The 19,886-nt window shown below is 52.2% G+C and overlaps 1 protein-coding gene across 7 annotated transcripts in view; it reads right to left on the reverse strand.

Annotated features, from left to right (window-relative positions):
• Nucleotides 1-19,886, reverse strand: part of MYO18A (myosin XVIIIA) — a 101,234-nt gene that overhangs the window by 71,653 nt on the left and 9,695 nt on the right. For all 7 annotated transcript variants that reach the window (XM_027975204.2, XM_060395295.1, XM_027975195.3 and 4 more), the window contains exon 2: nucleotides 15,001-16,081. In XM_027975204.2, the coding sequence (XP_027831005.2) occupies nucleotides 15,001-15,999 (999 nt within the window). In that variant the 5' untranslated portion in view covers nucleotides 16,000-16,081. The remainder of the gene's footprint in view (nucleotides 1-15,000; nucleotides 16,082-19,886) is intronic.

Raw genomic sequence — 19,886 nt, forward strand, 5'->3', positions numbered from 1 at the left:
GCAGCAGGATTCCTGAGCTGGTGAAGTGTAGAAATTGCCCAAGAGGACAAGCCTTCCTTCCTGGGAGGAAGGGAAAACATGTTCCCCCCTGCCAGACTCACCAGGGATGCTGCAAGAGGAGACAAGCTTCCAGACCACTCCATCATCTCTTCCCGAATGAGCTATCTAGAGCTGCCCTATTCAACATGGTAGCCATTAATTAAGTGTGGCTATTTAAACTGAAACAAAGGAATGCTCCTGATTAAATTAAAAATCAAATAAAGTTTAAAATTCAGTTCTTAGTCACACCGACCACATTTCAAGTAGGCAATAACTACGTGTGGCTAACAGCTACCAAGCTGGAAAGCAAAGATGACAGAACAGCTATCACTCTGCAGAACTTTCTACTGGGAAGGTCTGGTCCAGAGGATCCCTGTTCAGCTTGTCCTTGACAAAGTCTTTGTCGTCCCTGACAAAGACTCCTTCAGGCATTGTCCCTGACCCCCTGCTGTTCTCTCCCACCCCTGACCCAGAGTCAGCTTAAACTCCTGTCCCCATGTGCTTTGCCTTGGCCTCCAGGCTTCAAAGGGAAGTGGGGGAAGGGATGGTAGCCGCAATTGAACCCCCAGCCTGGGCGCAGAAGCCAAGGGGCTGAAAAGGCAAGGCTGAGTGGAAGCCAGCCCCCACCCCAAGGCATCCCAGGCCTGGGAGAAAGCCCCTCAGTGCCACACAATTGCTCCTTGTTTCTGCAGACTCTCTAGACCATGCATGGGTAAGACATCCGGAATGCCGTGGCCTGAGGGCTTCCCCACATCACCGGCTGCTGGACTCATCTGATGTTAGCGCTCCCAGAAGGAGAATTGCCAGCAGAACCCTGAACTCTTGAGGGCAAATACGGCAATGAAGTCTTATACTGAGCAGAAAGCCAGGAGGTCTGCCCTGGAGTAGTGGGGACCATGGCTGGACACTTCCCTGCAATGTCATCTGGATAAAGCTAAAGAGGAGGGGTGGGAGGAGGACTCTGGGGCACGCTCATCACGCTAGAGAGGCTCCAACAAGCTCCCTCGGGAGGAACAGGCAGCAAGGCATGGATCCAACTGCTACCACATTCTATCACAGGCACTTCACTTGAAAAGCTTTGCAACAGTAGCTAGAAAATTCAAGGTGCGAGTGCGTGGGCAAACTCCTATGTGTGAAGGAAGGAGCAGAGAGCAGACCCAGGAACTGGCTGGTCAGGGCTGCCTCTCCATTCTGTGCCACAATACTTTTTTTTTTTTTAATATGTATTTATTTGGCTGTACCAGGTCTTAGTTGGGGCACATGATATCTTCATTGCCACACTGTGGCATGCAGGATCTTTAGTTATGGCATGTGGGATCTAGTTCCCTGACGAGGGATCGAACCTGGGGCCCCTTGTCCAGTGGTGAAGGAAGCACATAGCCTTCACCATTGGACCACCTGAGAAGTCTCATATGCCTCAATTCCTGTTAGCCCTAATCCACATGGGCTGTCAGAGGCAAGGCAGGTGTAAAGAAATACATTGATCTGTAAAGAGACCACAAAAAAGTATAGTTTGTTCAACTGGAAAACAAATAGGTAGAAAGAAGCCTGGCCTTTGAAAGGTACTGGTATCAGCCAAGAATTTGACTGGAGGAAGTCACAGGGAACGGAGCAGACCTTCGAAAGCTGGCTGCAAACTGCAGATGACAGTGGATGCTCAGGGCAAGGCAATCCCACTCTGGGGCTACTCTGTGGCCGCGAGTAAACGTGGGGTCCCACCTGGACCTCATTTCCCTATCTCCGCCTGGAAGAGCTGACTCTTTGGAAAAGACCCTGATGCTGGGAAAGACTGAGGGCAGGAGGAGAAAGGGATGACAGAGGATGAGATGGTTGGATGGCCTCACCCACTCAATGGACATGAGTTTGAGCAAGCTCTGGGGGATGGTAAAGGACAGGGAAGGCAGGCATGCTATGGTCCATGGGGTTGCAAAGAGTTGGACACGACTGAGCAACTGAACAACCACCACCTGGAAGGCCTCAGGGGCAAAAGCATCATCCCGAGAAGAGTAAACCCCTCCCCCCACCTGCCATGAGCCAAGCTGAGCTGTTAACAGGCTGTGGCATTCCTGTGGGCAGATGGCCCATCGAGCTCCCAGGTATCAAGAGCTTCTCAGCCATCAGAGACAGATGATAATGACGTGACACAGTTCTGAGTGACTTGTATTGATTCATTCATCCTCAAAACAGCCTTGTGAGGAGAGTACTATTATTCTTATTTTACAGATGAGGGAAATGAGGCACAGAGAAATTAATTTGCCCAGGGTCACCAGTAAAAATCCGGCTGCAGCGTAGGAGATGCAGATTCAATCCCTGGGTTGGGAAGATTCCCTGGAGAAGGAAATGGCAACCCACTCTAGTACTCTTGCCTAGGAAATCCCATGGATAGAGGAGCCTGGGCTATGATTCGTGAGGTCGTGAAGAGTCAGACATGACTGGGCACATGCACCTAGTAAGCAGCAGGGCCAGGATTCAAAGCCAGGCAGTCAGCTCCAGAGTCCATACTGTGCCCAGTACCAATGTGTTAACAACACACACAATCACATACAACTCTCGATTTGTGGGCCCTTCTGCCCACGCTGCCCTCCCCCAAATGAGCTGAAAGCAGTTCTTGCAGCCAAAACCAGCCCTCCCAACCAACTTCAGATCTGCCAAGCATCTGTTCCTACAGAACAGTAAGAGCTACAGTTTGGGGATTTTGAAGAGAAGGGGTGGGGAGGGAGGAGGGGAGACTCTTTATAGCAGAGGCTTCTCCTTCAGAGGCACAGAGAGAAACCTCAAGACCAGTGGTCTAAGGAAGACACAGGGGTTGGGTGGGGAACCTAGGGCCCTGAGTAAAAAACAGGAAAACTCTGCCTTCTTCTGCCCCAGAAACCAAGTCCTCTGGTTTGAGGCCAGCCTGCCTTTGCACAGAGAAGGTGACGTCTGGTTAGAAGGACTCATGGCAAAAATGCTTTGGAAGGGTCTGGGTAAAAAGGACAACCCAGACTAAATTCTGCTGTGAGTGTGTGTGTGTGTACAAGCCATTTCCAAGCCAGGTGTCCCGTCACAGAACCTGATTCTTCTCCCCAAGTCAGGGCCAAGAAATGATGGGTGCAGGGAGGGGAACCGCCCTGCCCAGGCACACAGATGCCTGCCTGAGAGGCATGCGGGCAGGCATCCATGGGCCTGGGCAGCGTGGTTCACCTCCCACAATGCAGGGTGAGGGCATTTTCCTAAGCGAGGTGTTCAGGCTAGTACCCCTCACCTTCTCCAAACCTAGCCTCATTCCTGCCTGCCACCCCCAACCTCACCTAGATAAGAACCTCTGTCACTGTCCAGAAATACTGAAGCCAGAATCAGGCTCACTGGAGACTGCCAGAGAAAATGGGGGCTCTGCCAGGCAAGGCCAAGCACGAAGGGGAATAAGGATGTTTGCTGGCCACTGGATTCCAGGAAGACAGCCCACAGCCACCCCCGCCCCCCCAGGCTCTTCAGGCAGGGCATCCAGTTTGCCTCCCGCCTCTATTGATCTTGACGCACCGCCAAGTGAGTGGGGACTTGACCTCACTCTGTGCCCATGTCCTTTAGGTAACCTAGGCCGCCTGCAGAGGAGGCAAGGCTGCGGCAGGCCCAGTGCAGGCTGGGTCCCCCGTGCCCGCGGTGCCAGGCACACAGGCTCCAGGGGAGAGAGAAGATGCCAGCCCACCTGGAGAGGAAATCTCTCACTGCCCCAAAGCCGGTGCCTCTGCAGGCAGCTCCACAATCAAACCAGCACACAGAGGAGGGAGCTGGCGGCGGGGAGGGGAGGACGCAGCCACCGCAGGAGGAACTAACGAGGACATTGTATCAGACCCCTCCCATCGCCTTGTCCCTGGAAGGCTCCTCGGGACTCTCCAGACACTTCTGATGGGATGGGGCTGGGCGTGAAACCGGGTGTCACAGAGAGCCGTGACCATCTCGTGCTGCCTGACGAGTGCTGTCACTGCTTGGCCTCCGGCCCGCGCCACTCTGGGCTGAGATCTATCTTTTCGCAGATGTCTTCTGTTCTAGAGAAAGCACAGGCTTCTTGATCCCAGGGATGATGTCATCAGCCTTTCTTCTCCCCAGAACCAACCCCCGCCAGGGCCTCAGGTGCTCCTCAAGGTTTCCCAATGTCCCACTCTGACTGTCCCAGGGCTCCAGACGCTGGTACCCAGTCTTCCCTACAGCCCGGAGCCAAGCCCATCCCCGGTCCACCTTGCCTCCAGCCCTGCTCTGCCCAGAGCCAGGGGCAGCCTCATAGTCCTGCTGACAGAGAAGGGAGCCCAGGAAGTGCCCTGTGAGAGACCCCCCTCCCTGTGGGTACCCGCTTGCCCTAGGGCCTGCCAGTGAGAGAAGCTGGTGGGGAAGGAAGGAAGTGAGTCAGCTCCTTGCAGAAATGGGAGCGGGAGGGAGGAGCCAGCAGAACTGAGATCAGAGGGCAGAGGGGCTGGAAAGGTCACTAAGAAAGAACCAGACCCTGGAGGTGGCTATGGGGCCCCTGGAGGTGGCTATGGGGCCCCTGTGAGGTGGCAGAGAGATACAGGTGACAAGCTCAGCAATGCTACCTTGCACCAAGGCTGCTGGTCCCTAGAGGCCGAAGAACCTGGGTCTGAGCAGATGCAGCCCCACCTGAGAATGGAATTTGAGGTGGCACCCTTCCTGATGCATGCACCGACTGGAGGAAGTGAGGGCTTGGAGGATAGGACCAGCCACGTTCTTGCCTTGCTGAGGCAAGGTCTCTGGTCCCCAAGGCCTCCCACTGCTTCTCCAGGAGCCCGGCTGCCCCCTCGCTGGGCCCCCCTTGCATCTCCCAGAGAGGATGGGAACCGAGTCCGGGCCCCAAGAGCAGAGCAGTTGGGGCTGTCCCACCTCTGCCTCTGCCCCACCCGTCTCTCCGGTAGCCCCTGCCCACGGGGGAGATGTCCCCAGGCTCCAGCTGGAATCTGTCGCCCTGACTGGGAAAAATCCTTGCTGTGAACATTCCCAGCCTGCCAACATTCCAGGGAAATGCAGCCCAGGGAAAGCAGAAGGGAAGAGGGTGCCCTGTGCCCTGGCCGGGCCACGCTCCACCCCATCAGAGACCTGCAGCCACTAAGACAGGCACATTCCTCCCAGGTCCCCTGGGCAGGACACTGTGTAACCCCATGTGACCCCAAATCTGCTTCTCACCAGCGCTCGGTGCCTCCTTGGGCAGGCTGTCCCAGTGGCCCTCCTCCCAGAGCCCCGTCCCAGGCTCCCACTCCTGGCTGCCTAGTCCTATTTCGTCTCCACTCCTGTGAGGGACGCTAGGCATCCGAGCACAGAACCAAGAGTCGTTAACACACTGCAGCCAAGTCACCGAGGACGGCCAGCGGAGAGACTGAGCTGAACAAGGGAACCAGTTTCTGACTTGAGAACCATCTTCTTTCCTTCAACAAAATATCTGCCCTTCTCAAGCGCTCCAGCAGGGCAGAAATGAGAAGAGAACGAATTCATTACAATCCTGATAAAGGCTGTGGGGGGGGGGGGGGGCGCTGTATAGAGCTGCTGTGGTCTGAGAGAGGACCAGGGAAGGTTTCCCTCGGGAAATGATGGTCAAACCGGGCCCGTGTGTATGTATGAATATACAGGGGTGGACGGGAAAAAGCATTACAGACAAAAGAAACAGCAGGGACTGGACAGCAGAAGCCAGTGGGGACGCTGAGTTGCACGCCCACCACCTGCCAAGCACTGTGCCGGGCTGCGGTCCTTGCCTTTGTCCCACAGGGCACACTAGAAAACAACATGCTCACTCCTGCATAAAAAGAGGACCTGCTCCTGGTCAGAGGCGACATTCTGGGATCTTGCTACCCTAAGGGCTACAGAGGTCAGTACCAGCATGTCAGTGAGAGCCAAAAAGGTGAGGGGGCAATGGGCCTGGCTGCCGGCATCTAGCAGGGGAAGATGTATAAGGAGTATATGAACACCCCTCCCCCACCCCAGGGGACCGAACCTGAAGGCTGCCAAGACGCTTCTCTTCCCATGGCTTTCCTCAGGCCCCTTTCCAGGACCTCTCCCAGCTCCCACAAGGGTAAATCCCGGGACTTCCCCAGTGGTCCAGTGGTTAAGACTTTACCTTCCAATGCAGGGGGCACGGGTGCGATCGCTGGTTGGGAAGCTAAGATCCCACAGGCATCAGCACCCAAAAACCAAAACATAAGACAGAAGCAATATTGTAGCAAACTCAATAAAGACTTTTAAAATGGTCCACATCAGGAAAAAAAAAAAAAAGATTGAATCCTGCCTGCTGCCGCTTGGGCTCACTTCCTCAGGTGGATCCTCCAGAGAGGCTGAGAGCAATAGTTACATCCTTCTGTAGCATCCACACAGCGTGAGTGGCCAGTCACCCCTCTGGCGCCCCCTTTCCTTCTGGAGAAGAGGCTTCTAGGGACCTGGGAGCAGGAACCAGAAGGCCCAGGCCTGGGCTGGGCAGTGGATGCATAAGGATACCCAGAGACTGCCTTCCTCTACCTTATGTAGATGTATGGATGTATACATGGATATATGAACACACAGGGCTTCCCTGGTGGCTCAGACAGTAAAGAATCTGCCTGCAATGCAGGAGACCTGGGATTTAATCCCTGGGTTGGGAAGATCCCCTGGAGAAGGGAATGGCTACCCACTCCAGTATTCTTGCCTGGAGAATTCCATGGACAGAGGAGCCTGGCAGGCTGCATACAGTCCATAGGGTCGCAGAGAGTCAGATGTGACTGAGCAGCTAACACATACGTACGAATGTGGATACACAGCTCTCCTATGCAGAGTGAAGGGCCAGGAGGTGTACCCTGAGTTCAAATCCTGACCAGGGACTTAGTAGCCACGAAACCGTAGGCAACTTACCTAACCTGAACCCTCTCTGTAATCCAATTTCCTCATCTGCAAAACAAAGATCATTATAGTACCTACTTCAAAGGGTTGCTGGGAAAATGTACTGAGTTCATATGTGGGAGACATCTAGAACAGCCTCTAATAGAAGCGGGGTGAACACTAACCATGATCTTCAATCTCGCTACTATTTTTCCTGCCCTTCCCTCAAAGCATCTCTATTCAGACTGAATCTTTACCAGATCAATTAAATACCACCTAGGGAGCCTGTGTGAGCTACACACTGTACTGGGTACCACACAGAAGGCCAGGTGAACCCCCAACATTCTTTCCTGCCACAGAGTTTGTGCAGAGTGGCCGGGTGAGCCAGGCAGGGGCAGAACGCCATGCCCTGATTCTGAGGAACATATGGCAGGAGGTGAAGGGAGCCAGAGCAGTGACCCAGGTCTAAGGAAATAGTTTCCCAACCCAACTAGAGCCAATGACCGAAAAAATAAGCTTTGCTAACACTGTCCCCTGTATTTAACAGAACAGAAGCTGCTGCCAAACACCACATGGGACTCGAGGGCTGGCTGGGGGCCCCCCAAATGGCATAGCAAGGGGTGGGGGACCATGATGACTCCACTCCTTGGCAGTGCCTGTCTGGCATGGTGGGTGCCCAGGGTGCTGCAGAGGCCTGGGGCACATTCATACCCGCTGCCCAGACGGACAAAGGAGGCACCAGGCAACCTGCCCAGGCAGCAGGGGAGCCCCCACCCCAACGGGTCACCAATCCCCACCCCCACAACACTGTTCCCCACCCCAGGCTCCAGTGAGGAGAATCCAGCAGCTCAGGGTAGGGGGGCAGCGGGAGCCCTGCTGGCAGGCAGAACGCGTGCTTGTGGTTTCTGGGAAATGCTGTAGAGATTTGCAGCATTTTTAAAATACTTGTGTTCCCACCCGCCACACACACACCCCCGTCTTCACCCCACTCCTCACCCACCTCCCCCCCGTCTGGGTGTTTGCATATCTGGTATTTTCCAGAACCATTTCAATATAAATAAAAGAGATCAGAAGGGAGAGGAGGCCAAGGTGGTCTGGGGGATCAGGGTGGGCCGGAGGGGTGCTGGTCAGGGCGGGAAGGGGCTGGAACAGCCTACCTCCATCAAGGCCCAGCCCCTGCATCAGGGCTCCAAGCTGTGCCTGCGAAAACAACCAGTGACCATGACATGTACCCACACCCAGGCCAGTGCGGCCCGGGCACTGTGCCCACCACCCACGGGCTGGGTGGCCAGCGCACTCTCGGGCTGTCGTTTGTCTAGCATCTCCCCGGGGAAAAGGCAGACTGGACCTCTGAAGACAGAAGGGAGACCTAGCAGAATGGAAGTGACCCAGTTCACCACACTATTCTGCTGGTCCCAGGCACCCCACTAATCCAGGACAGACACTCCCCTCAAAATGCTCCTAAAGACCTTTCGCTCACCAGGTCATACGTCCTTGAACCCATCCACCTGCCTTTCATATATCCAAAAGGATATAGTTTGGGTTCTACCCTGAGCCCCCAAACCAGGCTCTCCCATGGTGAGACTCTGATGCCAGGAACTTTGGCATAAAATGAAGTGAAAATGTCCTGGAGTAGCAGTAGGAATAGGGCATTCTAGAACACTGAACTCAGGCAGTACCCCACCACCCTACCAGCAGCAGAATCCCCTGGGAAAGCCTGTTGCCCAAAAGCCAGCCTGAAAGACCAGGAAGCAGCAGTTTCAAGTCTCCCCTTGGAATCTTTTAGGCCCCACTCGTGACAGCACCCAGGGATCCTGGGGACCAGGAAGAAGAGGCTCACACCATTTCTTCCCAGGGCCTCCATTATAGCCTTCTCCCAAATGCAGACAACCCTGCCTGGCCAGTCCCCTGCAAGGCCACTGAGGACCACGCCTGCAGGTCTGAGAAGCTTGGCTCTAAAATGCGGAAAAAGCAAGAGAGCACCCAATGTCCCACCTCTCCCACCAGTGGGCTGTCTTAAGAACAGAGCTTCAGAGAAAGAGTTTGGACAAAAGTGTTAGGAGTCCTATTGGAACGAAAACCTTACCAGGGGCAAGAATGGAAGAGTACTAGAATGGGTTGATTAACACAGGAAGCATGTGTGTGCGGGCTCAGTTGTGTCCAACTCTTTGAGACCCCATGGACTGCAGCCCGCCAGGCTCCTCTGTCCATGGGGATTCTCTAGGCAAGAATACTGGAGTGGGTTGCCATGTCCTCCTCCAGGGCATCTTCCCAACCCAGGCATCGAACCGAGGTCTCTCACACTGCAGGCAGATTCCTTACTGTCTGAGCCACCAGGGAAGCCCATGAATACTGGAGTGGGTAGCCCTCTCCCTTCTCCAGGGGAACTTCCCAACCCAGGAATTGAACTGGGGTCTCCTGCATTGCAGGCAGATTCTTTATCAGCTGAGCTACTAGGGAAGCTCCTCATTAACACAGAGGGTGTAAAATTGCCTTCCATGGATGGTATTAGAGACCGGGCAGAGGGAAAGGAACTAATTTCCCTGAGCGTTTACTACTGCTAAAGTCTAATAAGTGACATCATCTAATACACAAACATGTTTATCTTCAATAAAGGCCCACAGAGCATGGTGTGCAGAATAAACAAGCCTCCCTTTAGCACCAGTCTTATTCTCCTTCTCAGGGAAAACTGTAGTTAGTTGGGCGTGAATACTTCTCTGAGTTAGTGTTCTCAAATTCTGGGAGGAAAGAATAGAGCCCGTTTAGAGCGGTCATGGCTCACTTTGCCTGGGAGGCCTCTCCTAATTGCCACCCCTTCTCCTGTGGCAGGACTGGCCGCTTCCTCCTCCTCACCCCACTGCATAGCCGTTCAGACCTGTGATAGCAGTTATGGTACCCAGTTGCATGTCTTTACTTAGGTCTGTACGGACACGACTGAGCGATTTCACTTCACTTCACTTCATGCTTCCGCAAGGAAAGATCACATTTTATTTATTTAATCTCCCTATGCCTGGTATAGTGCTAGTCCCTAAGCAGATTCATTACATGTTTAAGGGACGGACTTCCCTGCAGTCGGGTGGTTACGATTCCACCTGCCAATACAGGGGGCCCAGGTTCCATCCCTGGTCAGGGAACCAGATCCCACATGCCGCAACTGATCAGGGGTCTAGATCCTGCATGCTGCAACTACGACCCAGCACAGCCAAGCAAATTTTTTTAAAAAGCTTAAAGGAGTAAGTCAACTAAAGCTCACAAAAGCTTGGTAACTTTAGGAAAACACAAACACAGGTCTTTCTGGCTACAAAGTCCATGCTGTTTACACTATAAATGCTATCCTCCTGATTCTCCTGAGTGTGGAGGTGGTTTTAGATGGACACAATGACCTCTTTAGGAAACTTACAGCCCTACAGCCTTTGAGTACAAACCCCAAGTTCCAACAGAAGAGACTGGACTATAGACCTCAGGCAAATGCCATACAGCTTGAGAGGGTTCAGGAAACCAGCCTTGGATGGGAGGGAGTGATACACCTTCCTTTAAGCACCCACCCCTCCCCTCCTACCACATCCTGGAAAGCTCAGGGGAGCGGTGCTTTCTAGGTACGGCTCCCATGCAGGCCAGCTCCTCTGGCTCTTGGTGGCAGGGGGACAAACGCATTGGCCAGGGTTTAGCCAAGTGGGCTCTTCTGAGCTCAGCAGAAACACCCTCCATTTCTCAGAAACCATATTTGTCCCCTATGAAGGCCCAATGAGAATATAAACAGAAAGGCTCTCCCCTCCCTCAGGTCCTAGTCCCTAACAGGCTTCTGCCCCTTCTTAAAGAGTATTGACTTGCCCACACAGACTCCTTGACCTGGAGGAAGGAATTCTGAACCAACTAGGGTTTTAAGATCTTCATCATTACCAACACCTCCTCCAGTTTCAGCAACTCAAGGATCTCTTTGCCTTTAGAAAACTTGAGTAACTGATCCCCAAACAGACGTCCTAAAACATTTTCCCTGAGGAGCTGAAGAAAGGACTTAGCCTCTTCCCCTAACTCTGGCATCACACTTGACCCCTCCTCTCTTCCTTCTCCCACACCAGCAAATCAACAAGACTAGAGGGCACCCCTAAGTTCACAAGAGCACTATTTAAATAGCCAAGACAAGGAAGCAACCTAAATGTCCATGGACAGGTGAACTGATAAAGAAAATGTGATATATATATATATATATATATATTTATATTTATATTTATACACACATACATACACACACATAATGGAATACTACTCAGCTATAAAAAAGAATGAAATAATGCCATTTACAGCAACATGGATAAACATAGAGATTATCAAATGGCACCCCACTCCAGTATTTTTGCCTGGAGAATCCTGTGGACAGAGGAGCCTGGTGGGCTACAGTCCACGGGGTTGCAAAGAGTCGGACATGACTGAGCGACTTCACTTCACTATCATACTAAGGGAAGTAAGTCAGAGAAAGACAAATATCCTAGGATATCACTTAAATGTGGAGTCTAAAAATTTGATATAAATAAACTTATTTACAGAAGAGAAACAGACTCACAGACAGAGAAAACAAACTTATGATTACCAAAGGAGAAAGCGGGAAGTGGAACAGATGGATTAGGAGCTTGGGATTAACAAATACAAATACAAATAAAATACATAAGCAACAAGGTCCTACTGTATAGCATAAGGAACGATATTCAGTATCTTGTAATGAACTATAGTGGAAAAGAATCTGAAAAATATATATATATATACACACACACACACGCATAACTGAATCACTATGCTGAACACCAAAAACTAACACAACATTGTATATCAACTATAATTTTTTTTTAATTAAAATAAAAATAAACAAAAAAGACAACAGAGCCTACTTCAGTTGCTCCTGTCGGACACGTCTCTTCATCTGCACTGCTTCTACCCGAACTCAGGCCTCCGTCCATCTTACTGAGACACTACAGCTCCCTCACTAGTCTCCGCACAGCTATCCTTGCTAGAGCTGAAAGCATTCTCCATAAGCAGCCAGAGAGGTTTTTCAAAAACCTGTTCCCATCACTCCCTAATTAAATCGCTTCACTGCCTTTAGGTTAAAGTTCGCATTCCCTAGATGACTCACAAGGGCCTCGGTGACCCTCTCCTGCTGCTTCTCTCAATACTGTCCCCACACAATCCCCCCGTCTTATGCCCCAGCTGTGTCGTTCTCTCCAGTCTCCAGACCTCACCATGTGTCTTACGGCCGTCCTCTTCCTCTTCCTCCTCTTGTCTCCCCTACACTCATCTCCCTCCCAGATATTGGTTCTCCCTCATTCCTTCCCAAGGCTGTGCTAGAAGTCCCTCTTCTGTGCTCCCCAGGACCATGTCCTGGCCTCTGTCATTGAGCTTCTCAAATGGCACTGTCTTTGCTGCTTGAGCATCTCTCCCACCAGACTGTGAGCTCCTTGGGGCCGGGGTTATGTGCTATTCAGTGCTGGACCCCAGGACCGAGCACACAGGAAGTGCTCAAGAATTGTTTATTTCATAGGCAGGTGAGTGGAAGAAAAGACAGAAGAGCTGCTCCTCCTGGGCCAGCTAAGTGATTCCTATGAGGTCCCAAGTCTATCCTCCTGCCAGAGCTCACCCCTGCTCCCAGTAGAACCCTGTCGAGCAGCCACAGGGACACACAAAGGAGGTATGAACCGAGCATTCTGGGCACACACTGTGTGAGAAGGAAACCCACGGAGCTGTGTCTCCCTGGGGCCCTCTGAAGAGGTTGTGGAGAAAAGGCCCCATGGCCCCCATCTGTGTGCCGAGAGGGAACAGATGGCTAGCCAGCTCCCTCAGAGCTCCCTGGGGACAGGCGACGTGTGGACACAGTTGATGGATGGCCTGATGGGCAGGGTGACCACCAGGAGCTGTCCCTGTGGGGCTGGAGTTGTCAGGGATCCCCGCCCAGGAGCCTGGAGGAAGCGGGAAGACTCTTTTCTTGGCATGGAACTGGGATTAGAATCGCTGCCAAGAAAAGGAGCAGGAGTAGGAGTGGGAGGAAGAGGAGGAGATAAAGGACAAGAGTCCCAGAAGAGGCTGCAACACTCCTCCACCAGCCCCGGGGGGCCGTCCCAGGACACTGGAATGCCAGGCTCACTCTGCTCCTCTCTGCTGTGGCCCAAGCCCCCGCTACCTACCCAGGTAGGAAAAGATGCAGGGGCTACTCTGAACCTGTCAGAGGGCTCTAGGGGACTCCTGACGATGGGGCTTTCTACTGCCTCCCATGCCTGATCCCCCAGGTGGAGGGAGACATTCTCTGGGCATCAGCTGGGTTTGCCCCACAGAGGCGAGAGCAACCCAGCCTTTCAGGGGTACCTGCTGTACTGCAGGATCCACCAGGGCCTCGACAGCTGAGCCATCGAATTCCCCAGGGAGGAGGCAGCAGCAGCTAGCTGGGACGGGAGAGGGGCTGGGAAATGTGAGATGCCCGGACGATCTGTGTGCTATAAGGACAAAACTGAACAGCATCTGGGATGCCAGGCCGAGGGCCCCTCAGAGACCTGTGCTGTGGTTCAGCAGGGAGCTGGCAACAATCTCCCAGAGGGGATTCATTCTTAAAGAGGAAGAAAATTCCATCTGTTAAAAGCAATATCACCCTGGTAGAAAGCAAAGAGACCCGTGGTATGATCATGGTATGATCTCTGGCTCTGAAATAAAGACTACTCCTTCTAGGCTGAGGTTCCCTGAGTTCAGTCTAGTCTGATGGCTAACACATAGTAGGTGCTTGATGGGTGTTTCAGGAATAAATGAGTTCCAGTCCTCCCCTGGATTCCATGACAGGCTCCCTCCCACTCACGATCCTTTCCTGACTAGCAGAGTGTCCTGACCCCACCAGCCCCAGGGTAGAGGAAGGTCGGGGACCTGACTCCAGTGCTTCCTGCCAGAGCCTAACCCTGCTGCTCCCAGGCCCTCCAGGCCCGAGATGCTGCCAGACTGACTAGCCAACCGATTGTCCACTTCCCCTCCCTGGGAGAAAACTAGGATGGGGACTCTGCCTGCTTCCTTAGCATTTCCTCCCACTTTTGACTTGGACACATCTGGCCGGTCACTTAGTGCTGAAAGGTCCCGGCCAGGCTATGCAGTGGTCAGGCTGCAGGGACTAGATCCAGACAATCCTAAAACCCACAGGCAGGAGAAAGGAAGGGCTAGAGCCATTTTATCCCTCATGGATTGTCTCTAGGCAGAACATTCCAAACTGATATGTAGCCACCCTATCAAGAGTCCCCTGGGGTTAGAGATATCCATTCCCCTAGAGACCTGCTCACACATCTAATCTCAGTGTCTTCTGCTCCTATGTCACCCCTTCCATGGCTGTTTTGTGTGGGCTGGATACGAGTTGAGATCTCAGGGACAGTCAGGTCATACTATCTCTGTAGGCTAGATCCCTGTTGCCTTTCCAGGGCTGTGCTTTTTCTTCTTCCAGGAGATAATAAAGACTGTTGGAGCCCAAGTGATCTTTATAAATCAGATCCAGTCACTCCCCTGCTGAAAATCCTATAATGGTACCATTTCACTGGACTAAAATCTAAACTCCTACCATTATTTACAAGGTCCTCCATGATCTGGCCCCTGCTTATCTCTGCAACCTTACCTGGTGTTCAGCTCCTCAGTTGCTCAGGGGTAAAAGAAGGCCTGCAGTCACCTCCCCAAGAGCTACTACTAAAGCAGCCACACATTACAGACGTCCCATGTGAGACCTGATTTAAAATAATTTATCTTTTTTTCACCTCCAATACATAAAAAATGGAAATCCTATATTTTAGTCCACATACCAGTCTGGACTAGTAGTAGTCCAGAGTGTCTCTCATAGCTGGAAGTGGCACATGTTAGCTTTCTCAATGCCTCAATTTAGGGCTCAGGACATACAGCCCATGCAGGTATCATACAGTCCGTATTATGGTGTATCACATCTGCTGGGGTCACTTCTCCCCACAGGCCAGATAAGTTGTCCTGGAGCCCAAGGAGTGGACCACATCACCCCTTGCACTTGCTAGGCTCTGATGATAGCTATTGGGTACCCTCACCATCCTCCCAGGTACAAACGCCAGAGAGGCCAGCATACCCAGTCCCCGCTCACCCCTGGCCGCACAGGCAAACACTTACATGGGCTGGCTCCCTGCGGAGTCCCTCCACGCTCCGCAGCCAGCTCTGGCTGAGCTCGCTGAGCTCTGGGATAGGCTGCACCTTGAGCCGCACGCTGTCCCCAGACTGCCGGATCATCTCCACAATCTCATCCCTGGACTTGTTCTCCACCTTGAGTCCATTGATCTCCACCAGACGGTCACCGGGCACCAGCCCCAGGGCCAGGTCCTTGGTGCCCGCGCCAGGCTCCGCAAAGTGAACCACCCGCCGGTAGACCTGGCCTTCGGGCCCCCGATCCAGCATGGTGGTGCGCCGCAGGGAGAAGCCAAAGTCCCCGGTGGGCCTTCGCAGCAGTTCCAGTTCCCGAAGGGCAGGGGGTGGTGGGGGCAGGACCGGGGGCAAACGCAGGTCAGCGGGAAACCTTTTGGTCACCAGCTCCGGGGCTCGGGACCGAGGTCCTGATCGAGGGATACCCGGGCCGGGATGCTGCGTCAGCTGTCCCTCCAGGGTCCTCACCTCCACCTGCGGAGAGGGGGCGGCAGAATGCTCCGAGGGGGTGGAGGTTTCTGACGTGCTCTCGTCCCGGCTGCGCTGGGAGAAGGAGAAGCGCTTGGCGATCATCTGCGAGTTCTGCTTGGCCAGGGAGCCGAACTTGGCCGCCCGCTGCAGCACCGAACCCCGCCCGCCGCCTTCCTCGCCCTTGAGGTCGTCGCTGGAGCTGGCTGTGCTCAGGTGGCCCGAGTCCAGGACGACGCTGCCCCTGTTGCTGTCCGAGTCGATGTCTGTCAGGTGCAGGTCCGAGCCACTGGCCACCTTGATGGGGATGGGGTTGGAGATCTCCAGGCGCGTCCTGGAGTCGCGCTTGGAGGAGCGGTTCAGGTTGAAGAAGCCGCGACGCAGGCTCATCTCTTCCAGGCTCCGCAGCTCCGCCGCCGACATCCGCTCCTTCTTCTCCTTCTTTTCCTTCTTCTCCTTCCGCCCGCCATCTTTGTCCTTGTCTTTCTTCATGAGGTTAAACATGGTGGGGGCGCTGTTTCCAGGGGTGGCACCCCCAGAGGATTACACGTGCTTAGTACAGGGCCTTTGTGCCCCGCCCTTGCCGCTGCAGAGAGAAAGAGAGAGAGAGGTTATTCCAGCAGAGCCCACACATGGCCAACCAATGAGCACAACTGTCCCTCACCGAGTGCCAGCTACGTGCCAGGGGCTCTGTGTCACCCAATACGGTCTCGAGGTGACCCTCATAACACTGCTATGGGTGTTCTTGTTGTTATTCAGAAGCTGGTTGTATCCAACTCTTTGCGACCCCCATGGACTGCAGCACACCAGGCTTCCATGTCTTTCACTATCTCTCTGAGTTTGTTCCAACTCATATCCATTGAGTAGGTGATGCCATGGAGAGGTCTATCATTATTCCCATTTTACAAATAAGGAAACGAGACAAGTTTGTAAAAGCCCAGACTTCAAAGTCTATCATTTTCTGTAATCCCTGATAGACCCACACTTAGGTGTACACAGCGGTGGCATCTGGGAGCTCTAACCTCCCAGTTAAGAGGATGCTATGGGGCTCCCCTGGTGGCTCAGTGGTAATACCAATGTAGGAGACACAGGTTCAGTCCCTGGTCCAGGAAGATCCCATATGCCACGTGGAGCAACTTAGCCCATGCACCACAACTATTGAGCCTGTGCTGTAGACCCTGGCAGCTGCAACTGCTGAGCCCATGTGCCACAGCTACTGAACCCCGGGGGCCCTAGAGCTGGCACACCCTAGAGCCTGGATCCCCAACAAGAGAAGCCACCCCAATGAGAAGCCTGAGCACCACAACTAGAAAGTAAGCCCCCACTCACCGCAAGTAGATAAAAGCCCAGGCAGCAATGAAGGCCCACCATAGCCAAGAATAAGTCAATAAATTAAAAAAAAAATTTTTTTAAAAAGGATGCCATCAAGCCAACCTAGGACCTAACTTAAGATTCAAACACAAAGGAACAAGGCAAGTGACCTCCCACAGCCACTGTCCCTTAAGGCACCAGACATCACATGCTCCTGGGCTCGTTCCTAAACCTGCTACCCCTGAAGCAGCAGCCTGAGCCACTGCTGGACAGATCTCAAAGAATCGACACTTATTTAATGACTGCCACTCATCAGGCATAATTCCAGGCCCTTTACACTATCTCATTTGAACCTCACAGCATCCCTGCAAGGTAGGTATCATTATCTCTACTTTGCAAATGAGAAAATGGGGCTCGAAAATTAAGTATATGTTAGTTGTCACACAGCAAGTAGGTGGCAACTGCAGGATTCAATGGCAAATGTTGTTTTCTTTCTAGGGCCTGGGCGCCCACAGTGAAGCAGGGAGGGAAGTAAGGGGGAAGTTCCAGACTGAACAGAGGACAGACAGCTGCAAGGTGGGGGTGGGGTGGGGTCTGCTGGATAAACAGGATCCTGAAAAACTCACATCCTTTTCCCCAGACCGACACCTAAATATAGCCTTGGGAAGTAAGTTGTGGCAGCCGGAGAGAAAAAGCTAGCTCCAGAGCTCTAGTGTTTATGGTACCAACCTCCTCCCATCCCCAAGCACACCCGACTCAGGACAGGACCAGAGAAAAACCTGGTGGGGGTGGAGTTGAGAGAGGTTTTCTTGTTCTACCCAGCAGGGAACAAGAAGTAGGCCATACCACCTAATTAGAAATTAAATGTAATTTTTTCTCTCTCTGTGAAAGCTTCCTGCTCTGAGTTCTAGACCCAAGACCTACAAGCTTACTCTTTGCAGGAGTGAGCTCTGGCCAAGCCCTGGAGAGGCCCCTCCTTCCAGTGTACCCCATCCTCACAACCAAGAGGGCCTTCCGGGTTCCCCATTCTACTGAGAAGGATTCCCAACCCAGGTACAGTGCCTAGGAAGGCTTCAAGGGCCAGGAATGCCCAAGGGCCCTGGGGTGCTGGTTGATTGTTTCTGCTCCACCCAGTGCCCTGACCCATGTGGCTCGTAAGAGATCATCGTATCTTTTCTAGAGCAGCACTGTCCATGAGAAATATAATTCAAGTCATATATGGAGTTGTAAATTTTCTAGCAGCCACATTTTTTTTAAAAAAGGTAAAATTAACAATACACTTTATTTAATGTAAATATATCCAAAATATTGTCATCTCAACATGTTATTTATATAAAAATATTGATATATTTTACATTCTCTTTTCCATATTAAGTCTTCAAAATCCAGTGTGTGTTTAGCATTTAGAGCATGTCTCGATTCAGACAAACCACATTTCAAGTACAGTAAGTCCCCTACATATGAACAAATTCTGTTTCAAGAGCATGTTTGTAAGTCCAATTTGTTCACAGGTCCAACAAAGTTAGCCTAGGTATCCAACTAACACAATCGGCTATATAGTACTGTACTGTAATAGGTTTATAATACTTTCCACATAAATAATATATAGATAAAAACACAAAAAATAAAGAAAACATGTTTACTCTTACAGTACTGCACCTTGAAAAGTATAGTAGTACAATACAACCAACAGCTGGCATATAGGGGCTGGAACACACATTTGTATCTTTGAAAGTTCACAATGTGAAGGTTCTTAAGTAAGGGACTTACTGTATTTGACAGCCCTGTGTGGTTTGTGGCTATCAGATTGGGCAGCACAAGCCTAGAAAATTCTTGTGTTGTAGGGCATATTCAAAGAGATGGGAAATCTGGCCATCAGCTCTCTGTGGAACTAGCAGGTACCCTTCTCCCACTGTGACCTCAGTTTCTACCTGATAAAACAAAGTTCCCTTTGAATTGTTTAGTTCTTACTGCTCCATGCATAGTACCTGGGAGTGGGAAGCCAGGAAATCTAAGGGCCCAAGAAGTCCAAATCCAGGAACAGCCTTGGCCAGCAGCTGCGCCTGGACTGATACAGGGTGGCAGAGTGCCTGGATCAGGTATTGTCTCTTCAGGGCTCTATTTCAACAGAGGGAGTCTTTCTCTCTACTCCTGAATGCTGATGGGGGTGTGGACAGACCTACCATATCTTAGGATGAAGGATCTCTGGCTGATCACTGCCCATCTTACCTCTCATCCATCACTACCTGCACATTCTGAAAAGGCTAGCTTAGAAGATGGTTCCAGAGGGACCTGTGGGGGAAATGGGGAAAGAAACCCACCTTGGGGACTTGAAGGGAACAAACCAGTATCTGAGCCCCAGTTCAACCACAGAGAACCCAACTGCCTCCAATGCTGTCCCACCAAGACACCTTTTATAGCCTCCAGTTCTCAATCTGCAGTCCTTACCCAATCCTGGCTCTTAGCTGGGGGCTCAGTATCTGAGTGGTATCAACGGAAAACAGCCCTGCGAATTCTAGAATCTTTGGGCTGTCTCGGCACAAGCTTGTCCCTCACTGTCATTGCAGCTGGCAGAAACCGCAGACGGTCACAGCAGCAGCACAGGGGGTGGTGCTGGCAGGAAATGTTAGATCTGGTATCTAGGCCTGGATCTGCCAACAAATCACTGGGGGACCTTGAACCTGTCACTTTGCTCAAGGTTGGACGACATGATCTAGGTCTCTTCTAGCTCTAAAATTCCAAATATCTAAGTCTCCTGTGGACACAGGTTATTTATTAACTTTCTGCCAAAGTCACCCTTCTCTCATCCCAGTCCTTGGGGCCTCTGGAGACTAGATCCATTTCAGCCCTTCCCTCATCACCCCCTATCCTGCCACTGTTATCTGCACAGCTCACAAGATCCCCCCTCCTCACTGTTGTCCCACCAATTGCCAGGCCTGGCTGCGGCCTGGGTTCTCTCCTGTGCCCCACGGTTAGAGCTGCTGGCAGCGTCCCCCTCCCGGGTCAGACCTGCAGTACAGCTGCAGCGGATTCCTGTCTCAGAGCCTAGTTCGCCAGAGACCTGGGTTCTGTCAACTTCC

The sequence above is a fragment of the Ovis aries genome, chromosome 11 (genome assembly GCF_016772045.2).
Source record: "Ovis aries strain OAR_USU_Benz2616 breed Rambouillet chromosome 11, ARS-UI_Ramb_v3.0, whole genome shotgun sequence".
NCBI classification, from domain to species: domain Eukaryota; kingdom Metazoa; phylum Chordata; class Mammalia; order Artiodactyla; family Bovidae; genus Ovis; species Ovis aries.